This window comes from Lampetra fluviatilis, chromosome 31 (genome assembly GCF_964198595.1).
Source record: "Lampetra fluviatilis chromosome 31, kcLamFluv1.1, whole genome shotgun sequence".
Classification (NCBI taxonomy): domain Eukaryota; kingdom Metazoa; phylum Chordata; class Hyperoartia; order Petromyzontiformes; family Petromyzontidae; genus Lampetra; species Lampetra fluviatilis.
In genome coordinates this window covers 7,280,001-7,305,675 of record NC_136305.1, presented here as the reverse complement: position 1 = coordinate 7,305,675, position 25,675 = coordinate 7,280,001, and the positions used below count along the sequence as shown (strand labels likewise).

The window sequence follows — 25,675 nt, the reverse complement described above, 5'->3', positions numbered from 1 at the left end:
GCCTGCCCAGGCTGCTGCCGGAGCCTCGCGAGGGCCGTGACTCGCCCGACGGCGCGGTGCGGGCGTCGTCGCCCGACAGCGTGGTGCCGGCGTCGTCGCCCGACAGCGTGCTGGGACCCGACGAGCCGTCGCGCTTCCCGCACCTGTGGGACGGCGCGCCCAGCCCCGAGCGGGGCCTCTCGCCCGTCATCCCCATCCTGCCCAGCTCCACCAATCACGGTACCAGAATGTTTGTTTACACTGGAGGAGGAATCCGACGAGCTATGAAGCTCTTTTTTCACAGATGCCCAGTAGGGGGCGGGTAAAGAATATATAACAATAGGTTTTACCCTTTTTGAACCTATCTACGTGACTTTACCGAAAGACCCAAGAACGTGAATTCCTGCAGTCACGAAAGCACAGTCAAGATATACCCTTTCTGGCAATGAAACAGGTGTCAAGACAGAATCCTTATGCAAGGAATCCTGTCTGCATTAACCACACGTACTTGTGGTGAACATGCAAACAAAAAGCACGTTCTGATAATATATGCATCGTCTTTGAAACTGATTGGTCCACACCAGAGACAGCTTTCTTTTAAGCCAAAAGGCGAACGGCACAAAGACAAAGAGCGTTACAAACAAGAAACAAGGCAGAGACACCATAGCGGTGCAACGTGTACAGGAAAGGCGAACAAATCAGCCAAAAACATACGAATAAAACGAAATCGTCCTCATCCTACCCGGCAATGCCCACTAAGGTATTAACTTCTTTTTCAGAAGTGCCACCACCGCCGTGACAAGTATGCCGAGCGTTAAAATGCGTTTCGGTCAATACATCGTTATCCTACTTTTGTTTTTTTATGTAAAGTCACGTAGGAAATGTTTTTTAAATTAATACAAATAAATTAAATCACGACGTTTCTGGCGCAATACAAGCGTCCTTCTTTAGGTGGGGACAACTTAGCGAAAGCACACAAGTGTGTCTCAGAGGTGGCTGTGACGAGTAATTATATTGTCATGGGGGGAGGGGGAGGGGGCATGGTGAGTGGGGGCGGGGTGTGGGCTGTGAAGGTAGCATTGCGTACCCCGAGCAACGATTGCAGTTCAAACTGAGGCTTTGTAATGTAGATGGTGGAAGTAGATAAGCCGCCTTTTGTTATGTTGCCGGGTAAATTAATCAAGCACAATCGTGAACCACGCCGTTTGTCACGAGACCTCCGTCGGAGTGCTGCGCTGACTCGGCGCCTGCGACGCTCTGGCTTTGACCCCCTGCTCTGCCTGCTTGCGCCGTGTTCCCTGCACAGTGGTGGCGCTGCTCGCCAGCCAGCTCGGTATCCCCGCGCGAGACCCCCTCGCCTCGAAGGAGCCGGGCAGGGTCGCGCCCATGTCCGGGGCTCCTTGGGACGTCCGCAACGACAGCGCCGTGTCCATCACGCTCACGCTGTCCACCGCAGCCTCCGAGGTCAGCCCCGCCAACCCGCTCGCTCGCCGGTCTCGCTCACTCGCAAGTTCACTCGCTCGTAGGCTGTTCATACTGATCGGTAGACAGAGGCGGGGAGGGGAATTCGAGAAACTTGCCGATTGTTTTGACTGCAGCGTACGACGCATTAAATCGCCGTGCTGCGTCCCCCTGTGCCCTGTTGACGTTGTTGTTGTCGTCGCCGCCGCCCGTCGTCAGGACATCGCGGGAGTGGTGGCGGCCGTGGCGGGGCTCCTCCGCGTGAGGATGCCGAGCAGCTACGAGATCCGCGACTCGCCCGCTCTGCCGCCCTTCCCCCTGCTCGAGAGGCTGCACGCGGCGCCGGACGCGCGTGCCGGCCGCGGCGGCGGTGGGATCCCCGTTCACAGAGCGACGCGGGCACCAGCTCGCAGTGAGTAGCACGTGCAGCGTGCACCACCACACGCATGAGTGTAGTTGTCTGTGTGTGCGTGTGTTTGTGTCGGGGGAGCAGTGGCGCAGCAGGTTAGTGCGCTGCGCTACGAACATAGCGACCCGGGATCGATTCCCGCTCACGGCTAAGACCAGTGACATCTGAACCATTGCTGGGCATCCCCTAGATCAACTCGGCCATAAATTGCTACATGGTGCGGTGTGTAAACATCGCCACTTGATAGACAAAGGCAGCATGGCGTGGTGCTGACCACCCACCCCCTCGTGTGTCATGCCGGCCTTCATCCATACTCGCTAACAGCACTTACCCTAAAAGTCTGTTCCAGCTATACAGTGGTCTTGGTCAAGTGTATTGCAGTCTCAATCGGTTAACTCGCTGTCACACCTGCGTTGGTCCATAACTTCCTGCCAGCAAGTCTTCGACATGTTACATGGCCTCAAAGTGCATCTAGCCTGGCACAAGTGCTCTGGTGATGTCACCGTCACACGGTGTTGAATGGCGGCTGTTAATGTTATTGTATTGCACTTACTTTTGTGTGCGTGATGTACCGCATTTGTGTGTGACGCATGTGTGCAGTGTACCCCCACACACAATGCACCACAGACTACAGACACATTTCCAGCATATACTAGTGTACTCCACACCATCCCCTCTGCTTTTAGACATTAAATCAATCATATATTAAACATTTTTAGAGGGTGGTGCAGTGGTGCCATGCTGAATACACTGTCCTATGAACCCAGTGAACCGGGTTCGATACCCAGCCCAGCTAACATTGGTGGCGAGTGATATCAGCTGCAGTCCTAGGCCCACCGTTCACCAACCCATACTGACCAACACGACGAAGTATGGTTAAACAACCCCATCACCAACACTGCATGGGGACGCCTTCATCCAGCGGTGGATTTTACGGGGCTCTAAAAATATGTATTCAAGAAAAACCACGTGGACTCTTATCCTCTGCTCAGCTGCATCATTTGTCTCTGTGCAACACAGCCACACACGCACATACACCTCCCATTTACCAATGAACCGGCTGACCGTGTGTGTGCGCGCGTGCGCGCTTGCTTCGATGAGCAGCGTTGGTGAAGGAGGAAGCGGCGATTGCCGGTTCCACCAGCGGCGCCGCAGCGACGCCGGGGCACGCAGGGGCCAAGCCGCAGTGGTGCCGCCACTGCGACGTGTCGGTGATGGACGCCGGCGTGCGCAAGCCGGCCAAGGAGCTCGCCGGGACGCGGCAGGTGCGATGAGTCGACGGGAGATGGGCCGTTATCGTTACATCGGTCTTTTAGACCGTTTGCTCGCCGCCAAAGTGGCGGGCGCAAGGAGCTGCTGCGTGAGAGGTGGTTTACGCAGCGTTGATCTTAACCTAACAACTACCCGGGTAGAGCAGAAACATTCCCCCTTGTTTAATCGTAAGCTGAGCCCCGTCATTGACATCGTCCTACCATTAACCTTAACTTTAATCGTTGCCGTAGAGCGAGCAAACCTTATCTTTCCCTAACCTCAACAAGCCTAGCTTATTTCCCCGCATGACGATGATGAAACGTAATCTTAACCCTTAGTTTTAAGTCGTGGAAACTTTTCACTGGCTTCTAAGCTGAACAACATAACCCTGACGCTATCCCAAACAAGCTTTGCCATAGCCTTAACCATTCGAGAACTTGGCCTACTTATTCTTCGCAATCTAGCCCTGTTTCTTACCCAAACAATACGAATCCATTAACCAAAATAAATATATCAACCTATGCTTGACGCTCATAATTTATTCCGAAACTTAACTCTTACAATAATCTCAACACTTAACCTTACCCTATCCCAACCAACCCATGCCTTATCATATCGAGCTCTCACCATAATTCTAACAACTTGGTCATGACACTAATCGTAACAATTACATCATCATTACCCTAACCCCTGACAAACCCAGCCTTTTCCCTCATTGATCTTTGGAGGGAGCTGCCCCTCCGTGTAGTTGAGTTGGCAGTCAAGGCTGCTCAAGGTGAGTGCTGCTGGGCTGAGTTTGCGTTGTCTGCAGGGGCGGTAAGTTGACGGCGACGGTTTGCAGAGACGCAGGGACTGAAGCGGTGTCTGCGAGCGTGGGGCTTTGTCCGTGCGACGACAGCATCCCGGCACGTGGACAGAGTGTCTCAAATACGGCGCTCTCTCTCACTGTGTCTCTCACTGGCGGTGGGGCAGTCGCTCGCCGTGCCCCGACTCCATCGGCGTGCGTCCCCGTGTCCATTCGATTCCGCCCGCGTCATCGTAGCCCGCCCGCTATCGTCTCGCGTGTCCGCCGCCTTCCGTGTGCTTTTCGCCGCCACGTGCTTGCGTCCTGTGCGCGCTTTATTTGTTTGTCGTGCCGCCTCCTCCTCTACCCCCCCCACACCCCCCCAAGGTCAGGGTCAATGGTTTCGAGCTGCGCTTAAGAGACGCAGAGGATAGTTGGTGGAAGTCGTAGCCAGGAGCTGAGCGACAAGTGAGAAAGTTGTCTCTCACTGCCAGTCTACTACAGAACCCTCGCTCGTCTCGTTAGTTTACTTGAGCGTCGCTCGGAGAGCACTGGCGAATTTCACACTTCATCGGCTGTAGCTCCCACTGAAGGCGGGTAGGGCCCTTATACAGCCCAAAATACAGCCACGAACAAAGCTACCAAAACAATGCCCAAGTCGACGACTCTCAACACAGGCCACAAAATAGCCACTTAACACCCAGGTGCTGAAACTCATGTGTTGATAGGCAAGCTGTTTTCTTTATATTTTTGCATAAATCCAGCCAAAGTACAGTCATCAAAAATGGCTGAAACTGCCTTTCCACCAACACATAAATCGACCTCTAGGTCGATTTATTCAAGACGGCCACCACCACTTAATGTGCCGCTTCCTACCATCTCAGACCTGATCCGTATCTCGTGCTCCATCCTTCTTCTTAGTACCACTCTAATCTCAGTCCTGCTATGCAGTGCTGCCAATTATTAGTGCCGCTCCCCAGGGCTTCAGTGCTACTCTCAACCCAATATTGCCCACGAACATTCTCAGTACAACCCATTAACATCTCAAACAGCCCACCAGCTTCTCAATGCTGCCCATCAACATCACAGCACTACCCATCAACATCACAGCACTACCCATCACCATCTCTGTATTGCCGACAAATGTTTCCATCCAGCCATGGAACACATCAGTGCTGCCCATCGACGTCTTGGCGTTGTCCTACATCTCACTTCTCGGCACCACCATCATTTCAATGCTGCCCACCAGTGTATGCCCTTCGTGCTGCCCTCCCAACATTTCACTGCCGCCCGCCCCCCGCCAACAAACATTTCGCTGTCGCCTCCACTACCGCACCTCGGTAGTGCCGCAGCCAACCCCGACATTCCATCACCGCCTTCCACCTCCCAGTGCCCGCCGCCCCCCTCAACCCCCCCCACCCCCGGCGGCCGGACACGCGGGGCGTCCCGACACCGGGCGACACGTGCCCGTTGTGTGCCCCCCTTGTGTGCGCAGGACGGCGCCGCTGGCGATGGCTCAGAGAGCCAGGACTCGGACGAGGTGTTTTGCAGCAACGCTTGCCTCATGCAGTACACGGTGGCCTTGCAAGCCAAGGTAGGCCGGCAGCGCTTGGCCCCCCCCTCCCCCTGCCGAGACCCTGCCTGCCCGCCCGTCCACCCGCTTGCGCTCGTGGCTTATCGGCGATCGTAGGTGTTGCGGGGGGTTGTGGGGGGGGAAACGCCCGGTCATGCTCCGTGTCGCTTGTGCGCGCTTTTGTTGAACGCGACCGCGTGGCGCCGCGAGCCGCTGCGGCCGTCGTTGTTGTTTGTCATGCGTGAGGATACGGACGTGCGTTCGCTCGCAGTGCACGAGTACTCTTCGCAGCACGTGTGTGTGTGTTGTACGGCGTGTATCGTGTTTTGTTTTCTCTGTTCCTCGACAGGCTCCGCAACCAGAAGGCCTGTTGCTGTTATTTTGGTTTGAAATGAATGATAAGCGCTCTCATAGCTTTTGTAATTGACTTCATAATTTTAACTCTCATGCATGGATTATGAAAAGGAACGAAAATAGGTTGAATGTGATTTTAGGAGTCAAGGACCCCCCCCCTTCATCCTCCCCAACCCCCCCCCCCCCATGCGTTGAATGTTTCACATTGCGCCTCAGCATCTCGGCGCTCCATGTGTGACGTGTCATCTCAACCGTGCCATGGTCCTACGGCAGTGCAGCCGAGATGGGTGGCTGATAGAATAGAACCCCGTCGCTCGTATGCTGCTTCCTGTGGAGCGATATTGCCCCCCCCCCCCCCCCCCGAACGTGTCTCGCACCGCACACCCTTTGCGCGACCATTATCGGTGACACCCCCCCCCCCCCCACCGCGTGTCTGCGCCCGACAGCAGGGTGCCCTGCTGGGTGCGGAGCGCGCGCGGGGCCCGGGCGGCACCACGCACGCCACCCGCAACGTCCTCCTGCACCACTACAGCAGTGGCGCCACCTCCCTGTCGCCCAAAAAGCCGGTGCCCGGCATCGCCGGGGTCGGCCGCAACATGCCGGGCAGCGTCACCGACCGAGCCCCGTGCCAGCAGCGCCACCCGGCCCCTCCGCCGCCTCCTCCACCTCCTCCTCCGCCGTCGTCGTTGTCATCATCCGCATCCTGGGCCCCATCTACAGCTGCGGGGCCGACGGCGCCGGCTCAGGACAAGACAGCGCCGCCGCCGCCACGGACCGACCCGGAAAAGCCGCCGCTCCGGACGCGGATCCGCATGACGCGGCCGACGCCGGCGTCGGCCGAGACCCCCCGCTCCCACGGCAAGCGGTGCAAGGTGTTGCGCTGGCGCAAGTGGGAGGAGAGGCTGCTGACGCCGCGGCGCACCTTCAAGCCCGCCACGGACGAGGAGATGGACGAGCTGGTGCGCAAGCTGGGCACGTCGCTCAAGCCGGCGCCGGCGCCGCGGGATCGCCGCCGCTGCTGCCTGTGCCAGGAGACGGGTGACGGGCTGACGGACGGGCCGGCCCGGCTCCTGAACCTCGACCTGGACGTGTGGGTGCATCTGAACTGCGCGCTCTGGTCGTCGGAGGTATACGAGACGCAGGCCGGCGCCCTCATCAACGTCGAGTCGGCGGCGAGGCGCGGCAACGCCACGCGCTGCGTGATGTGCCAACGCAGCGGCGCCACGACCGGCTGCCACCGCATCCGCTGCGCCAACGTGTACCACTTCGCGTGCGCGCTGCGCGCCCGCTGCACATTCTTCCGCGACAAGACGGTGCTGTGCCCGGCTCACCGGCTGCGCGGCGCTGCCGCCGACGTGGAGCTGGCGTGCTTTGCCGTGTTCCGACGCGTGTTCGTGCAGCGCGACGAGGTGGCGCAGCTCGCGGGGCTGGTGCAGCGTGCCGAGCACGGACACACTTTCCGGTGAGCGCCGGCTTGAAGGGCCGGTGTGGGGGGGGGGGCGGTCGGGGGTGGGACAGGATAAGGAAGGCAGAGTGGGGGGGGGGGGCAAGGGACGTTATTTGTATTTCTGTGGCCGTGGCTAAACTATTAAAATATTTTCATTTTGCCAGGGAGATCCCACTGAGCTATGTAGCTCTTTTCCAGAAGCGACCTGGCCACAAATGATAGCTCAACGAAGTAGCCTATCACGTGGAAATGCATAGGACGTTCCGCCTAAATCCCAAGTCTTATCAACATCCCCTAAAATATTCTCCGAGAAATTAAGCCCGGCCTAATCCAGCCCCGGGAGGCACCAACATTCCATTCCCTGGGGATACGAGTCATTCCCTGGTTGGAGAGGGGGCAACATATGAACCTGATGGTGGGATCACGGGGTCCCGAATTAACGTCCAAATCGTAATTCATTTATATTTGGCGACTCTGTCCCACCATGCACATAAACGCCACGACCCACCTGGCACGGATCATTCTGTTGTCATGTCGTCCAAGCGCAGCGAGGATGAATGCACAGAAGAGCTGAACAAGCGAATGCACTCCATGCTTATCCAAAGCTGCTCAAACTGCCTACACGACTTAAGTCCTTTATTTGTCATAACGGAATGCATAATACAGTGAAACTGCTCTCATCTTATTATTTGTGACCTACCAATGTCTGCAGCCAGGATCAATCTATGACAATGCAATTACCTGCAGATAGTTAACAGATGAGATGCGTTGCACCGTTAATTCCTCCTGTTTGATAAGACTTCTCTTGTCCGTATGCAATTGTGCAGATAGTTTTTTTTTTTGCAGTTAAGCCATAGTCCCCACATACTGCTCGTATCAATGCGGATAAGAGGAGCAGCAACCCACTACTCTGTAGAGTAATATTGGTATAAACGTTTGTTACAATATGAACAGCGCATTAAAAACATGTACTATTTTATGTACTGTTTACAAAGTGTGTTCACAAATCCACACTGAGAAACGCGATGATTGACAGAGGGGTGTAAATTATTGTTTCAATAGTGTATTTAAACAGAGGTACTGCAGGTAAGTAGTTTACAGTTTTAAAGGCATAGTTTAACAAGACAACACTTGCCACCATCCTTCAAACCGATTGGTGAAAAAGAGCAAAGGTTTTGTTTACATTATAATATAATGTTTATGCGAGAGCCGGGGGCTTATGGGACCCCGGGGTCCCGCCATAAGGTTCATATGTTCACTCACAACCGGTCTCGTGCTCCGACCCATGAGCTACCTATCCACCTCGTGCCAACCCCTCGTCAAAACCTGTGCGTGCCACAACTAGATTTTATATTTTACAACACATTCCTGCGGAGGGAGCTGGTAGGAAACATTGGGTTGCTCGGTCAATTGCCAGGGTCAACGGCGGCGTGGTGTATTCCGCAAATATGGCCGACTGGGCGGGCACAAGCTGGCGTGAGTAGGTTAAACGTTGAGTTTTATAAGGGCACCACGGGGTGACCAGCCCCTCCCCACCCAGCCCCACCCCTCCTACGCCCTACCCTCCCCACCCAGCCCCACCCCTCCTACGCCCTACCCTCCCCACCCAGCCCCTCCCCACCCTCCCCTCCCCACCCAGCCCCTCCCCACCCTCCCCTCCCCACCCAGCCCCTCCCCACCCTCCCCTCTCCACCCAGCCCCACCCCTCCCATTTTTGGATGCATGACGGACGGCCACAATAATCCCCTGTGAGCTGGTGGAACCAGGTGGTTCCTACCAGTATTATGAACCACTGTAGATCGTATGTAACTGTATATATTTTTTCTCATTGTTTCGAAAAAATATATATTTTTTACTCTACTTGTGAGTTTTAGAATGTGATGTCTCTTTGAGTGGCAGATTTGTGCCAAAATGCGGCCACGTATGTAAACCAAAAATGTACTTGACATCCTGTGTGCGGTTGCGGGTGCAGGGTGGGCAGCCTGATCCTGCGCTCCGTGGGGCAGCTGCTGCCCCAGCACGCGGCAGCCTTCCACAGCGCGTCGGCTATCTTCCCGTGCGGCTACGAGGCGACACGCCTCTACTGGAGCACGCGCTACACCAACAAGCGCTGCTACTACCACTGCCGCATCGGGGAGGCTGGCGGACGGCCGCTCTTCTCGGTGCGCGTCGTCGAGCAGGGCCACGAGGAGATGCTGCTCTCCGACTCCTCGCCCAAAGGTGCGAGCAGCAAGAGAGCCGGCCAGCCCGTTACCCATAATGATAGTGGAATTTTACTGCGATTAACATTTCCTCGAGTGTGTATTTACATGTACAGGCGGTGCCTGCCCCCGTCACACCCCCCCCCCCTTCCCCACCGCTTATACGACGTCGTAAATCGGGGGACCTAGTTTCCCCATAGATGGTAGAAACAGTAGAAATATCACTTGCCGTCAACAATTCCTCGCACTAAAATTATTCGACTTCCCCAAGAATATGGGGTGTTTCTGCCATATTCAGGGTGTTGGGTGAAGCATGAAGAACGCTGTAGGTTAATCCAATCAACCGGGGCTCTTTTCGTGCAGATTAATCAGCCACCTGCACACACCCATTTAATCGTTTGTAAATTAATCGGCTCGTCACAGCTCAAAACAACTGGGATAAGCATCACATCCGAGTGCCATGCCCTCTAATGTTATGAGCATAAGCCCCGGCTGTTGGAAATTATTACTCATTCTATCACAGGACTCGCTCCATGCTAGCGCTACAGCACAAATTGCTTTGTTTCATCTCTCCTACCCAGGACAGTAATTCTAAACCCTGGGCCCCATTTTATCCACCAATTTTTTCCCGCCTCAGTACAATTGTGGGCTTTAAAAAAAATAAAAAAAATCCTCCAAATGATATTCCATGTGGGCCATCGATGTCACTTCACGAGATGAAGAAGCCGACTCGCCGATCCGTGCGTCTGAGAATGGTTTGACCATTTGGCACGTGACGGTCAAACCAATATCTTAATTCACAGTGCTCAAATTTATTGAAAGCAAAAGAATGTGTATGATATATGGGTTTTTCTTTTTTGCACGGCCAATGGTGACCAAGATGAGACCATCAAGATATGAACCCATTTTAATCACAAGCAGCTGAAGGCTCGATTTGAACCCAACTTCTCATCAGTGCCGGCTCGGCACTCTGACCTCCGAATCAATATTTGATGACGAATGACCATATGTGTCTTTGTGACCCCCGTGACCTCTAAACATCAAGCCATATGAACTCTCCCCGTCCCTCTTGACCCTGTTTCCCCATGTCTTCTGTGTAACCCCTAACCTGCATGGCACATTAACCCCCATGTCTTCTTGAGTCTATTCGTCTCCACCTTTGTTCCTCTGAGCCTCATGGCACTCTAGCGCACATCTGCCTTCCAACCCCAATGTGTCCTAAATGCTCGGGTATCTAACCCCAGTCTGCACCTTTAACTCTGTGTGCCCTCTGGCCCCGGTTCACCTCCCTAACGGAGTCTCGCGTCCCCCACCGCCCCACCCACCCTGTGCTGTGCAGGCGTGTGGCAGAAGATCCTGGAGCCGATCGCACGTCTGCGCAAGGATGCCGACATGCTGCAGCTCTTCCCCGACTACGTGCGCGGAGCCGACATGTTCGGGCTGTCGGTGCACGCAGTGCGGCGCATCCTCGAGTCGGTGCGTGTGTGTGTCTGTGCGTGCGAGTTTTCCAGCTCCTTGGGCGCGCGTATGTGGATGGCTGCGGTGGTGTGCATGTGGAAACGCTGGCCTGGGGGCGGCCGTCCAGTGGCCCAGCGGGAGCGCGTACGGCGCTCGCTGCAGAGGTTCACAGTTCGGTCCCATCGGCCGCCCTGGTTAATACTGCGTCGTGTTTATTGAACAGAAAAAATACTCGCTGTTTGATTTACAGTGAACGTTAAACATCCCGTGACATCATTCACAAGAGTAGGCCATTATGTGCCCGTCTCAGGGTCCAAATAAAAAAATTCGTAGCAATCATTGTCCACTCCTGCAAAAACTTGGCAGGACCCTCCCGAAAAGAGTCATGGCTCCTTGAAGCTTTCTTGGGTCAACAAGCATCATAATAAATATCATAATTCTGCAGAAAGAAGTGGAGACAGAGGAGAAGGCAGTGCTCATAATTCTAGCTGGGTTATCTGATTATTGAAGAATTGAGTGCTGATTACCAGTCAACTCGACTCATTGGATAACACAGAAAAAGCCTCTGTTTCCTCATGTGCCGCTGGACAGAAGGTGATGGGCAGGGCTTGGTCACGTTATCGGCGTCATCAGCCGCGTCGTCATGCGGGACTGTTGCCTGCCGGGAGTTTCCCAACTTCGGGAGGCAGGCTATCGGGGCGGCTGCCATATTCTAAATTGCCCGAGCAATGAACGACAAAAGAGAAGTCTGTGTCAAGGTTTACGTGTGTGTGTGTGTCTATAGGTTTACGTGTGTGTGTGTGTCTATAGGTTTACGTGTGTGTGTGTGTCTATAGGTTTACGTGTGTGTGTGTGTCTATAGGTTTACGTGTGTGTGTGTGTGTGTCTATAGGTTTACGTGTGTGTGTGTGTCTATAGGTTTACGTGTGTGTGTGTGTCTATAGGTTTACGTGTGTGTGTGTGTCTATAGGTTTACGTGTGTGTGTGTGTCTATAGGTTTACGTGTGTGTGTGTGTGTGTCTATAGGTTTACGTGTGTGTGTGTGTGTGTCTATAGGTTTACGTGTGTGTGTGTGTGTCTATAGGTTTACGTGTGTGTGTGTGTGTGTCTATAGGTTTACGTGTGTGTGTGTGTCTATAGGTTTACGTGTGTGTGTGTGTCTATAGGTTTACGTGTGTGTGTGTGTGTGTCTATAGGTTTACGTGTGTGTGTGTGTGTGTCTATAGGTTTACGTGTGTGTGTGTGTGTGTCTATAGGTTTACGTGTGTGTGTGTGTCTATAGGTTTACGTGTGTGTGTGTGTCTATAGGTTTACGTGTGTGTGTGTGTCTATAGGTTTACGTGTGTGTGTGTGTCTATAGGTTTACGTGTGTGTGTCTATAGGTTTACGTGTGTGTGTGTGTGTGTCTATAGGTTTGCGTGTGTGTGTGTGTCTATAGGTTTACGTGTGTGTGTGTGTCTATAGGGCCAGGCTAGTAGAGGTGATCTCATTCTCATGTGGTCCGCGCGCATCTGTGTACGATTAATAATGATAATAATGAGTTATCTCCGCTGTCCGTTGCCATGCATGATTCCCAGCTGCCCGGCTCTGAGTGCTGCCTGCGCTACGTGTTCCGCTACGGCCGCAACCCCGTGCTGGCGCTGCCAGTGGCCATCAACCTGTCGGGCTGCGCCCGCACGGAGCCTCGCCTGCGCGCCCACACCAAGAGGTACGGCAGACGCACGGCACGGCCGCATTACTCTCAAGCCACGCAAACCCCCTTCCCCAGGGGGACGCTTTAATTAATCAATTAATCGATCGTTATTTCACGTGCCGTTATTGCCCTCGATAAAAAAAATATTGATATTGGTGCACGTTTCAGTTCTGCTCTCCCGGGTTTGAGATTCATCTCCAGCAAGACCAAGTTTTGGACTCGCTATCTTGATGTTTGGTTTCAAGACTTAGGGACTGGAGACCCACGAGCCCATTGTTTTTTTAGTTCGTCTGGATTGATGAACTTTTAGCCACGGGGGGAGGGGGGGGGACCCTTTGCCCTAGTAAACAAAAGCACTCAAAAGGCCTCCCCAGGTATTCTCGATTAACCCAGCCACCAGATGGTGCCGTTTGCAGCGGATATTTTACGTGGAGTTGTGCCAAACGAGTAGCATTATTGCCCGGGCTGATACCGTTAACCCATTCCACCACTTGAGAACCTGATCGGTTTAGTTACGAGTGGCTGCCCATGTTGTACTCCTGGAACTAGGGCCTCTGTTGTTGCTGCTGCCTCAGCGTCTCTGCAACAGCCCTCATGAGCCTCTCTTGTCCACCCACTCACCGCCAGAGTGTGTGCATCGTATGTACTGTTCACTGTGGCGAGCGGTGGCAAAGCGATCATAGCACTGTGCTACAAACCATGTGACCCGAGTTAAACTCCCGGTCACGGCTGCTTGAACCGATCCTGAGCCTCCCCTAGCTCGACTCGGCATTAAATGAGTACCTGGTGCGATGTGTAAACATCAACGCTGTGAAGACAGAGACGGCCGGGCGTGGTGCTGATCCCACCTTTACTTAATGCGCCATGCCAATCTTGATAAATGCTCGCTTACAGCGCTTTGAAGCAAGAGTCGGATAAAGGATACACGGGAAGGATCTATGTTGTACTGTGTGGGGAGCGGTGTCATAATGGTAAGCGCACCGGGTTCTTTGCCGTGCAACCTGAGTTTCATTTGCGACCACTGCAGACACGGCAACAGCAGAGCTGCAGAGGGAACGTTCGTCTCTGGTGTTCACTGCAGGCCCCACACGCTCACCAGCAACAGCTCGTCCAAGTCGTTCCAGAGCACTGTGACGGGAGACCTGACAGCGCCCTACAGCAAGCAGTTCGTCCACTCGAAGAGCTCGCAGTACCGTCGCCTGCGCTCAGACTGGAAGACCAACGTGTACCTAGCGCGCTCCAACATCCAGGTACATGCTTCCCTGTCTATCTGCCTGTCTGTGTGTGTGTGTGTGGATATGCAATGTGGGAAGCGGTCGTGTTGCAGTTAGCACTCTGCGCTACGAACCCGGTGACCTGTGTTCGATTCCCGCTAGCGGCCAGCACCATTGACAATTTTCCAAACTGGCCCTGGGCCTTCCGTAGGCTGACTGCCTCACATGAGTACCTGGTGCGGTGAGTAAACATCACCACTGGCAAGACAAGGGCCCTGGCATGGTGCTGGCCATCCACCTCCTCGTGTGTCGTGCGGGCCTTCATAGGTGCTCGCTAACAGCACTTGCCCCGGCAGTATGTTAAGACCATATGGGGCATCTTTGTTTTTGCATGTGTAGTGTGACCATCACCCCCCCCCCCCTCGTATATCAGCGTGACCTTCATAATCTTGACAGCACTTAGTGTACGAGGCTAAATGGGGGTGTGTATGTGAGCGTGTGCGTGGGAACATTGGGTATATTTGTATATTGGGGGCAATGGGATAATGGTCAGCACACATCACTGTGAACTGAACGACCTGATTTCGATTCATGGCGAGTGTTATATTAACCAGTCCCTGGGCCCTTTGGTGAGTAACCTGGTGCGGTGTGTAAACATCAGCACCAGCGAGGTGAAAGTGACTGGTCATCATGCCGGCCTTCTTAATGGGTGCTTGCTAATAGCACACGCGCCACCAGTCTGTTTTTGGATACATATTTGTCTTTTGAGTACATTTGTGGCTGCTTTTGCATGTGTGTGTTCGTGCACAGAGTATCAACTTGTGTGTCTGTGTGACAGAATGATTTGCGCACTGGGCTACAATGCTGGCGACCCGAGTTCGGTTCCCGGGCGCAGTTAATATTTCGCGAAAAATGCTGTCTGTGTACAGCTTAAGCTAAAATGAGTAACCTGGTGTCACGTGTGGACATCAGCAATGGGGCGTATGTGGTGCTGGCCACACCATCCCATCATCGTGTGCCGTGCCAGCCTGAATGTGTGCCGTGGCAGCCTGAATGTGTGCCGTGTACTCGCTCGCCAACAGATCGGTCTCTAAAGACCGTACGGGACTCTCGGCCTGTTCCTACTGTACCATGAGGAGTCTAAAAATAATCCTCCCGAGCCAACTTGCGCCACAGGGATTTATTATTTAACATTGATTGATGTTGGTGCATTATTTTCGATTCTTCTTGTGACATAGCTCTTCTCTGATCTATATTTCCTTCATTGCTCGACTTCGTTTTTTGTTTTGTAATTTTTGGGTGACCCAGATCCACTCACTCATGCAAAAGAGAGACTATCCTGGTCTCGTGAGTTCTCACCCGGTTAGACAAATACATTTAACTTGCTTATAGGTGTCTAAGTGGCTTAGACAATGGATACATTTTCCTGCATATGCGTATGATTACTATATAATTCCTGTTTCTTTGTCACTACTGTGTGCACATTTAGTGCCAATGAAGATGCTCCTGGTTGAATGCTGATGATATTGATACGGAGCAGCAGTGTAGTGGTTAGCACACTGCTTTGAACCCGGAGACCCGAGTTCAATTTCCGGTCAGAATCAATATCGGTGACGAATATCTGAATCGGTCCTGAGCCTCCCCTAGGCCGACTTAGCCTTAAATGAGTATCTAGAGCGGTGTGTGTATAACCATCGGCACTGGGGAGACAAAAACACAGCTTTGGCATGATGCTTGGCCACATGTCCCCTCGTGTGCCGTTCCGCCCTTCATAGGTGCTTGCTCGCAGCACTTGTCCCAATGTAATGCAATGCAAATAGTCGTTTAAGAAACACAAAATCATGCAATACCATCTCTAATGCGCATTGCTGTTTGGTCCCATTGTTCAATAAATACATTTTGAAGGTCAACAATCTTGCCGAGACTTTACGGGGGACCTTTGTCTTTGTGCGGTGCGTCACTCAGGGCCTGGGCCTGTACGCGGCACGGGACATTGAGAAGCACACGATGGTGATCGAGTACATCGGCACCATCATCCGTAACGAGGTGGCCAACCGGAGGGAGGCACTCTACAAGGCACAGGTAACACCATCATCCCCATCATCCCCATCGTCACCATCATCCCCATCGTCACCATCATCCCCATCATCCCCATCATCCCCATCGTCACCATCATCCCCATTGTCCCCATCGTCCCCATCGTCACCATCATCCCCATCATCCCCATCATCCCCATCATCCCCATCGTCACCATCATCCCCATCGTCACCATCATCCCCATTATCCCCATCATCCCCATCATCACCATCATCACCATCGTCACCTGCATCTTCATTACCTTCATTACCGGCCGCCATCATCACTGTCATCCATGATGAGGTGGCCAACCGACGGAGAGATCCTGAACCTTCATCATCGTTCCCATAATTACCACCTCCGTCTTCTTTAACTCCACTCGGGTAATAACAATCATCATCAACTCCATCGATATCTCCATTATCATTACGCTTATTATTGCGTGTTAAACGTGCAAACAATTGTTAATTAAACACGATAGCCGCTCTCTATTACAATGTTAAGGTGGTGGGGCAGTGGGGCAGTGGGGCTGTGTCTCCTTGATTGATTTGAGCATCCGGAGGAGAACTGAGTTCGGTTGCTGGCCACGGTTAACATCGGTGGCGAGCGAGGAGTGATGTCTGAACCTGTCCTGACGCCAGTCGCCCACTGCCCTTCAGCAACCCCCCCCCCACACACCCGCATGACTGCCACAGCATAAGAAAGGCCTTTGCCCAACAGCGGACTGGCAAAGCCTGTATAGTAATGTAACATTGAGATGCGTCGATCTTTCTACAGAACCGAGGTGTTTATATGTTCCGGATCGATGGGGATCACGTCATTGACGCTACACTTACGGGTGGACCGGCCAGGTAAGAAGACGTTCATCACCGTACCATCAGATCGTGACCTTAGCCTGAAGGAATATGCAAGCCGAAACACAAACACTTCTCTTATTTCTATGCACCTGTGGGGAGGATCTCATGTGGTAGTGGATCGATAATACATACACAAGTCATATGGCTTTTTTGGATATGGTATCTCCAGCATCATCTGGTTATTAATAATGTGTGTACACATGCAGTCACATATCGCTGGGCCGTGAGATATGTTGACGGATTTGGGAGACTTTCATCCGGCATTGGATTGATCCTACCTGATTATGAAGTAGATGGCATGCTTTCAATGTCTCGAGGTGTACGTGTGTAACATTGTGTACATGTGCGTAAAAATGAACCAGAAGCGGTAATTCTAAAGAATCGAGGGAAACATCAACGGCAGCTGAAACCTGGATTCGAACCCAGGATCTCGGCGGGTGCCAGCTCAGTACTCTGACCTCTCTAACAAACATTGTACTATTTAATGCAGGCCTTCCGACGGCGGTCCACCTCATATGGAATACAGACCGACGAAGAGAGGTCTCGTCGTTAAATTGCATTAAACGTCGCCGTTACGTATTCGCCGATTTAATTCCAAACGATTCCTCGCGACTCGTCGATCACGAATGTCCGCCGTGTACGGTGATCGCGACGGGCAAACGATGGCGATGATGACGGCGAGCGTGTTGTTGCGTCCGGCGCGCGCAGGTACATCAACCACTCGTGCTCGCCCAACTGCGTTGCCGAGGTGGTGAACTTCGACAAGGAGCGCAGCAAGATCATTATTATCTCGAGCCGCCGACTGCAGAAGGGCGAGGAGGTAACGGGCCTCGCACCTCGTGCACGTCGCCTGCATTCACATCGCCAGATTCAAATCGCCGGATTCTAGATCCCCTCGGTGTCGATTACACGCCGATCTCCCGAAGAACAAAACCAACTTCGCGCATCTGACCAATCGCGGCCGTCGAGGATTCGAGCGATCGGCAATCTTGCTCCAACCCTACAGGCACCCTCCTCCCTCCATCCATCCCTGCACCACGTTACCACGGCGGTTTTTTTTTGTCATCGCGATTACAAAAGTTGGCAGAATCCGCGAGGCTATCCATAGCTTGGCGTGTCTATAACGGTGCGTCCCGAACTGTGGAGATAACCGCTGTGCGCTGGGTACGAGACTATTTGTTTTTGCCCGCCCGCGCGCGCGTGCAGTATTAACTGTTGTTACCTTGGGGTGGCGGGGGGTAGAGGGTTGCTGTGGTGAGACTGACCTCCGTTGGCAGGCATCCCCCATCTGTGATGTTCTGTCAATACTGGAGAACTCGTGAGATAAGAATCTGATATTGGGCCTTGAGTAATGTCATTCGACAATCAGCAGGCTGCACTGCATGCTGCTCTTCAGAGTCAATTCACTTGTGGGTGGCTATGAACAAAGATCAGGAAGTCTTCCACTCTGAGCCTCAGTGTTACAGGACCGTTGTGGTACTCTTTGGTTCTTTCGGTAAAGTCACGTAGGTAGAAAAATAATAATAGATCACGAAGTTTTGATCGTCGTGTGGCGATCGAAACATTGTGATCGATTAATTTGTTTCTACCTACGTGACTTTACCGAAAGAACCAAAGAGTATGGATTCCTGCAGTCACGAAAGCTTCAAATCAAGATTGACTGTTGTGGTTTTAGTGATGAAATCCAAGAGTCTTGTTAAATCTCTGGATTAATGTTCCGGAGGATCGTACTTAGGATGTTTTATCAATCCCTGTATGACAGTTTAGAGTGGCCAGAGAAACCCCTTGCATGCGAGTGGATAACACCTCAACTAAAAGCAGAATCGGCCAGCAACCTACTTTCTACACTGCGTCCTCTCGGCACCCTCACTGGCACCGCCAATGCCAGTGTCACACTTGATGTTTCACCAGCTCCGCCTCCAGGTCACTGGGCTACAGCTGTACTCCATCAAATCAAGTGAAGGGATAGTACCAAAGGGACTGACCAAATAATTTGGAACGCACCCGAACTGTCAGATCTTGCAAACTAAGCAGGGTTTAGCCTGGACAGCGCTTGAACTGCCGTGCATAACAGCTGTTGCGTGGTCATGTCAACAGGAGGCAGTGCAGCAAAACATCTATTGTTGAGCTATAACCTTTCTCCAATGTCTGTACACTCTGCCTTCGCCAACTTGTATTGACCAGCATGATGAAGCGTGGTCAAATAGCCACCACGACCCCGCCCGGCGCGTGGAGAGAGGCTCCCGTTAACCGTGGATTGACAAAAGCGTCGTACCGTGCGCACAACATGACAGCAAATGTATTCATTATTAATTTCTACAACTTACTTTCATCCTCTGCCACTCCTGCCCCTTGTCTTTTCCCGCATCCGTCTCTTCTGCCTTCCACTCCACCACGTTCAACCGCGCACCACGCTCACCCACAATTCCCGTCTCCCATCGCCCCCCCCCCCCACCCCTCTTTGACCCTCAGTTGACCTACGACTACAAGTTCGACTTCGAGGACGACCAGCACAAGATCCCGTGCCACTGCGGGGCACCCAACTGCCGCAAGTGGATGAACTGAACGGAGCGGGCAAAGGGGGGGGCGCGTTCAGCCCCCCGTCGGTAAATCACGACGCGAGTCTCGCAACGTCAAGAGAACCGCAGCGGCCTCGGTCCTCTCGCTGGGCCCAGGTGTACGGCGCCGTCCGGCGGGCCGCGAGGGGCGGGCAAGGAGCACGAGGAGGAGGAAGAGTCGGTGGGCCACGTCGCGCGAGATAAATCGTGAACGGAGCTCCATGTGTAAAATACAAACAAACGGAAACAATCGTTTCGACGGGATGCGGGCAGATGCAGTGGTGCGAGCGTCAAGCTAACGGTGGCATGAGAGGTGCAAGGAATCGGACTGGGCATGAGCGGGCACGCGGCACGCACGCCCGGAGAGCAGAGGGCACGGTGCCAACGCGCGACCCCATCCACTTGAACGCAACCCCCCCCCCCCCGCCTCCTGCCAACGAGCCCCTCCGCTCTCCGCTCCCGCGCGCCGGGGCCTGACTCGAACCCGCCTGGTTTACAAACCTCCTCCCCCTTATTCAAATCGTGTCGCTAAAAAGGGTTAGAAATAGCTTTGTACCGCTTGGTTTAAGTATTGTTTCATTTTTTGTTTTGTTCCTAACGTGTATCGCGTTGTGTTGTTATTTTTTTTTTTTCACACGTCGGTAACGTATTTGTTTTTTTTATACCGATTTTTAAAGCTCCTCCGCACGGTTAAACAAAAAAATATTTACAAAATAAAAAAAACCAACATTGAAATACGTTGTTTAGGGTACACTTTGTCTGTAATAATAACAATAATGATGTTGACGATGATCATGTTTGTCGCGTTTGTTGTGTCTCTACGCCGCCAAAACGCACCGGTAAATGTACATACGATGGACCAAACAGCTGTGCATTTTTTTGAGCAAAAAAAAAGGGGAGAAATGGGGCGCGCGTGAACAGTAACAAAAATCTTAGAAAAACGAAATCTGCCAGTCTGCACTTGTGGGTGTGCCCAGAGACTCGAGATCGAGGCGTCAACGCTGGGGGTGGACCCATCGAGCACCCTGGAGGGAATGATTTTAAAACAAACGAAACGGCCAATGCTGCTTTGCACTTCAGAGTAAACTCTTTTTTCCGTTTATTTTAGTATGTTTGTTGTTATCTTTTGCTACTGTTATAGTACGAAACGTTAAACACAATGACGATTGATGATGATGATGGTGGTTGATACTACCCGCTGAATTTTTTTATTATCCGTTTTCAAAGGTTAGATTAATCAAGGGGTAGAATGTCAAGTGCAGGATGATGTTTTTTCATAAAATCAAGATGTGTAAAAAAAAAAAAGGTTGTTTGTGACTTTGCAGTAGCGTCTTGAAGTCGACTCAGACCAAAATCTTCTTAATATTAATAACGATGCAGATAATAATAAATAAAAAATGGATACATAGTGCGTGGGCGTTATTTTTAGAGACTTAAAATATAAAAAAAGCAAAAAAAAATGAAAAATATTAAAAATGTTTGTTTAACAAAAAAATTATATTACAAAAAACAAATCCTCGGGAGTTGACAAACGAACGGACGCGATGATGACGATGGTGTATTGTGTGCCGGGCATATGGCACCACAGGTATTGTTATTGAGACTGTGAAGACAGTGGGCGCAAGATTCTACGTTTGCAGGACCAGTCGTGCAGATGTGTGAGCGGTCGCGGTCGAAACCGTCGTGTGCGTGGGTCTCCCTCTCCCCACGTTGCACCTCCTGTTCTAACTCATCCTGATATCGGAGGAGAGGGGGGGGGTGCGCGTAACTCATCAAAGCTTTATTTACCCACTTGTAATAACACGTTATCATCGTTTACAGCTGCCAAGTTACCACTTTTTTCGTCTTTATTTCGGTTCTCCTCCCCCCCGCTCTGTTTATTATTATTAATACCAAGTGTATAATTCGTTCGGCTTTATTGTTACGCGTAGTGGGCATAACTTTCTCTGACTTGCGTTAACATTTCAAACCCGTGGTGGGGGCTTGCATTCGTCAAGATGGGTGGGTGGGTGGTTTGCGTGGTGAGTTCATTGGGATGGGATGGGGGGGGGGGTGCGTAGGTTGATGCTGTATGTGGCAACGCAAGGGGCATTGCTGATGGGGATTTGCTCCTCGGTGGGATGTATAATGGCATGCATTCTGTTGTTTTTATTCTTATACCAGCTCTAAAACCACCCTCCCACCCGTGTAACCCGACTTGTCGCCGCCCGTGGTCTCCCTCTCGACCACCGGAAAGGTGTTGTACATAGTCACTAGCGTTTGTGAGCGAGTGTCAACCGCCGCCTCTTCCCTTCCTCGCTGGCCCCACTGCCACCATCGCCGTGTGTGTGTGTACCGATTGTACAGTGACGCGAGAAATCGCCATCGGCCCAGCACCACCACCACCACCCCCTTCCTCTTTATCGACATCCATCCACTTAACGGGGCGAGCGGTGGGTGGGATGGGGTGGGGGGCACAATAGCCAGCCAGAAAAAAAATAAAAACGATTATTTGAAGATGGTTTAAAATATATTTACAGATAATAAACATTTATGGATACAATAAACGCCCGGGCGTCGCGTGCTTCTTCAGTGTGTTTTTGTGTCAGACCGTGAACATTTCAAAGTGTCCTGGAGACGCGACGGATTGTGGGGGGCGGGGGAGATTCTTCAGCGCGTTTGCGTTGAATGCAGTGTGCAGAGAGCCGTGTTCGTTAAGGACAAATCGTACACATTGCCGACTTGGCCATTATTCTCGTTTAAAATTGTGAAAAAATCCCGTCTAATCGTGCCTCGTGCGTGAATTTGGCTGCACATGATTATAATTATTTTTATTCTTGGTTCTTTCGGTAAAGTCACGTAGAAGGGAAATAAAAGAATATTTTTATAATATTTTAATAAAGTCACGTAGAAGGGAAATAATAAAATAATATTTTTATCATCTTTTAATATTTCCCTTCTACGTGACTTTACCTAAAAAACCAAGAATATGAATCCCTGCAGTCACGAAAGCTTTAAATAAAAAATATAATTATTTTTTTTCTTTGGGTTGAACGCTTCTCCCGGGCGCTGCGTCGCTTCGAGGGGGTTCGACCATACTTCACCACATTGGTGAATGTGGTTCGGGGGGGGGGGGGTGTCCGTGACTGTTGTCAGCCATGGCGGGGCATCGATTGTCAGCCATGGCCAGGTTCATAGTTGCAGTGAGTGCACTTCACCACTCACTGTACCATATAAATTGCCGAAATTATAAATAATATATTCTACTAAGTCGGCACGTAGCGATTAATTGATTTATGCATTTGAAATCAATTCTTACAATACAGGCGTCACATCGTGCGTGCAAGAATTTATGCTTAACGGTGTACAAAAATTACACGCCCATTTAGAAATTAACCTCGCGGAAATTGCGTGCCAATGATTCACAATGCAATCAAGGCGGCAACGTGAGACGATCATCAATTCTTGAATGGATTCGTGTCGCCGTTTCGAGCGCAGCGCGTTAACCACTGCGCCACCAGTCAATGGGATTTCCTGCGCGTGTATGTACGTTGAACTTCTTTCGCACCGCACGTAGCCCACCGTGCTCATCGGAGGTGCGTGGGTATGAGCTTGTGCTGGTGATTCCACATTCCTATGGCGAGTATCAAGAGGACACGTGACATTGCAGTATGTGAGTGTCCGATGCTCCGATGTCAATGACTTCAATCAGAGATTCTCGGCACTGCCGAGATCCTGAATTCGATAGCCCTGGGGCTGCTTGTTTGTCTCCACAGTCGCTATCCCCGAAGTCCCTGGAACAGATGTCTTCTTATTCCCGTGGTGCTGCTGCTGCTGGGGCCATCACCTCTGGGGAAATAAAATGGGAACAGAAGCCGAGAAGTGCGCAAAAAAAACGTGGAGGAGATGCGTGCTCTCTGGATTATGCTTCGAGTTGATATTGGTGGCATTGAGGGGCTGAGAACCGAGACAAAATCTTGACAGCCATCTGTGGCTAAATCAGTAGGGAGCTTGGTGACATCACATTCAACCGCGACGTGACCAGGAGACGGCAGTGGAACAATTGATTGAATCCATCTGTGTGGAGCTGGTCAATGTTGCCCTCTGGTGTTGCGTGGGTTTTGGCAATTGCCTCCCACATGAAGCCAAACACTCGAGTAGAATTGGAATTGCACACAAACCCGATCTATAAACCAACATGAAATATTTGTCTTCTGTCTCGGTGAAGTTGTTCCTCGGTAAATGAAAACCACGCTTGCTATGGGACGGGAGCAGTGGCAGCAACAACATAAATCAGCTATGGCTGAAACATCAGCGGCACCTCTGATTCGCGCGGTTGGCTACGTATAGTGCGACAGAAATTTACCTTGATGCACTGACCAGTGTGGGGAAGTATGGTGAAGAAACCCCCATGACCACACATTGCGGGGAGGCCGACATCACGTGTCGTACTGTATTGACAAAGGGCTGCGCATTATCATATCCCAGTCATTGTACAAGGTCACTCGTGGCCGAGCCGTGAGAGATGATTTTTTTTATTTTTACACACACGGTGCTTCAAAACAATGTTAACACTTATATGGGACTATCGTTTTTAATGGAAGAAGAACGGGTAATACACTGTAACATGATAACAAATGTTATGTTTCTTCACCTGAAGACGGCTGCTTGCGTTGTGGCCGAAACGTCGTGAGAATTATTTTATTGTTTTATTTTTATTATTTTATTATTTCCATTCTACGTGACTTTACCGAAAGAACCAAGAAGATGAATCCCTGCAGTCACGAACGCTTTAAATCGAAAATTAAATCGAAATTTAAATGTTATGTTAATAGCTTCAAAAAGTCAGTCTCCACTTGTTCGCCATCATTGTCAACGCGTGCCTGGAATCTCCTCCAGCTGGTCTCCAGAGCCCGGAGGAACATTTCTCGCGGTGTTGTTGCAAATCTCCGAAGTGTTAACATTTGTTTTTTGGAAGCACCCTGTATATATATTATCCCTGTGATATATGGCGAACCACTTTTGTTGTTGTTACAATTCAGGAGTGTCAGTCGTGTTCGGCAAGCGACTCGCGTTGATTTTGTTGTCGCGAGCTCTCACTCGCCTGAGACCGCGATGAGATCCCTGACGCGACGCTTCTCTGTGAGGCTTCTCTGCCGGCCACGGAGTCTCTCTCTCTCGAGGTGATGGTGGTTGTCGCTGAGCGCGGCTTCGCTTCGCCGCAGTGTCTGTACGTCACGGTCTGGGTCTCTCTCCCAAGCGGCAGGCGGGAGGCGCGCGTGCGAAACCAAGGGAGTCTTCTCGTGCCGAGGACATTCGCGGGGAATTGCGGCCTCTTCGCGTGTGACGACGTGTTGACAGTGGGGACAGCAGCAGAGCAGAAGGAGCAATCTCCCACTGAACGGAGGTTTTAAAAGAAACTTTGGTTGCCGGGGCAGAGGATGCGTGGCGAGGAGTTGGGTGAGATGAGAGGGGAGAGGTAGGAGAGTGTGGAGGGAAGTGAGATGAGAGGGGAGAGGCAGGAGAGTGCGTGGAGGGGAGTAGAGTGAGATGAGAGGGGAGAGGTAGGAGAGTGTGTGGAGGGGAGTAGAGTGAGATGAGAGGGGAGAGGTAGGAGAGTGTGGAGGGAAGTGAGATGAGAGGGGAGAGGCAGGAGAGTGCGTGGAGGGGAGTAGAGTGAGATGAGAGGGGAGAGGTAGGAGAGTGTGGAGGGAAGTGAGATGAGAGGGGAGAGGCAGGAGAGTGCGTGGAGGGGAGTAGAGTGAGATGAGAGGGGAGTAGAGTGAGATGAGAGGGGAGAGGTAGGAGAGTGCGTGGAGGGGAGTAGAGTGAGATGAGAGGGGAGAGGTAGGAGAGTGCGTGGAGGGGAGTAGAGTGAGATGAGAGGGGAGTAGAGTGAGATGAGAGGGGAGAGGTAGGAGAGTGCGTGGAGGGGAGTGGAGTGAGATGAGAGGGGAGAGGCAGGAGAGTGCGTGGAGGGGAGTAGAGTGAGATGAGAGGGGAGAGGTAGGAGAGTGCGTGGAGGGGAGTGGAGTGAGATGAGAGGGGAGAGGCAGGAGAGTGCGTGGAGGGGAGTAGAGTGAGATAAGAGGGGAGAGGTAAGAGAGTGCGTGGAGGGGAGTAGAGTGAGATGAGAGGGGAGAGGCAGGAGAGTGTGGAGGGAAGTGAGATGAGAGGGGAGAGGCAGGAGAGTGCGTGGAGGGGAGTAGAGTGAGATGAGAGGGGAGTAGAGTGAGATGAGAGGGGAGAGGTAGGAGAGTGCGTGGAGGGGAGTAGAGTGAGATGAGAGGGGAGAGGTAGGAGAGTGCGTGGAGGGGAGTAGAGTGAGATGAGAGGGGAGTAGAGTGAGATGAGAGGGGAGAGGTAGGAGAGTGCGTGGAG

The 25,675-nt window shown here is 52.0% G+C and overlaps 1 protein-coding gene across 10 annotated transcripts in view; it reads left to right on the top strand.

Annotated features, from left to right (window-relative positions):
- The window catches only part of LOC144943499 (histone-lysine N-methyltransferase 2C-like), a 79,035-nt gene extending 59,667 nt beyond the window's left edge, over positions 1 to 19,368 (top strand). For 7 of the 10 annotated variants that reach the window (XM_078871012.1, XM_078871009.1, XM_078871011.1 and 4 more), the window contains 14 exons: positions 11 to 219; positions 1,286 to 1,443; positions 1,660 to 1,852; positions 2,954 to 3,114; positions 5,380 to 5,478; positions 6,258 to 7,273; positions 9,231 to 9,478; positions 10,799 to 10,935; positions 12,495 to 12,625; positions 13,638 to 13,860; positions 15,790 to 15,906; positions 16,678 to 16,751; positions 17,466 to 17,577; positions 19,230 to 19,368. In XM_078871012.1, the coding sequence (XP_078727138.1) occupies positions 11 to 219; positions 1,286 to 1,443; positions 1,660 to 1,852; positions 2,954 to 3,114; positions 5,380 to 5,478; positions 6,258 to 7,273; positions 9,231 to 9,478; positions 10,799 to 10,935; positions 12,495 to 12,625; positions 13,638 to 13,860; positions 15,790 to 15,906; positions 16,678 to 16,751; positions 17,466 to 17,577; positions 19,230 to 19,322 (2,971 nt within the window). In that variant the 3' untranslated portion in view covers positions 19,323 to 19,368. The remainder of the gene's footprint in view (positions 1 to 10; positions 220 to 1,285; positions 1,444 to 1,659; positions 1,853 to 2,953; positions 3,115 to 5,379; positions 5,479 to 6,257; positions 7,274 to 9,230; positions 9,479 to 10,798; positions 10,936 to 12,494; positions 12,626 to 13,637; positions 13,861 to 15,789; positions 15,907 to 16,677; positions 16,752 to 17,465; positions 17,578 to 19,229) is intronic. The other 3 variants (XM_078871013.1, XM_078871016.1, XM_078871014.1) reach the window with 3 other exon arrangements.
- Positions 19,369 to 25,675: the final 6,307 nt, after the last annotated feature.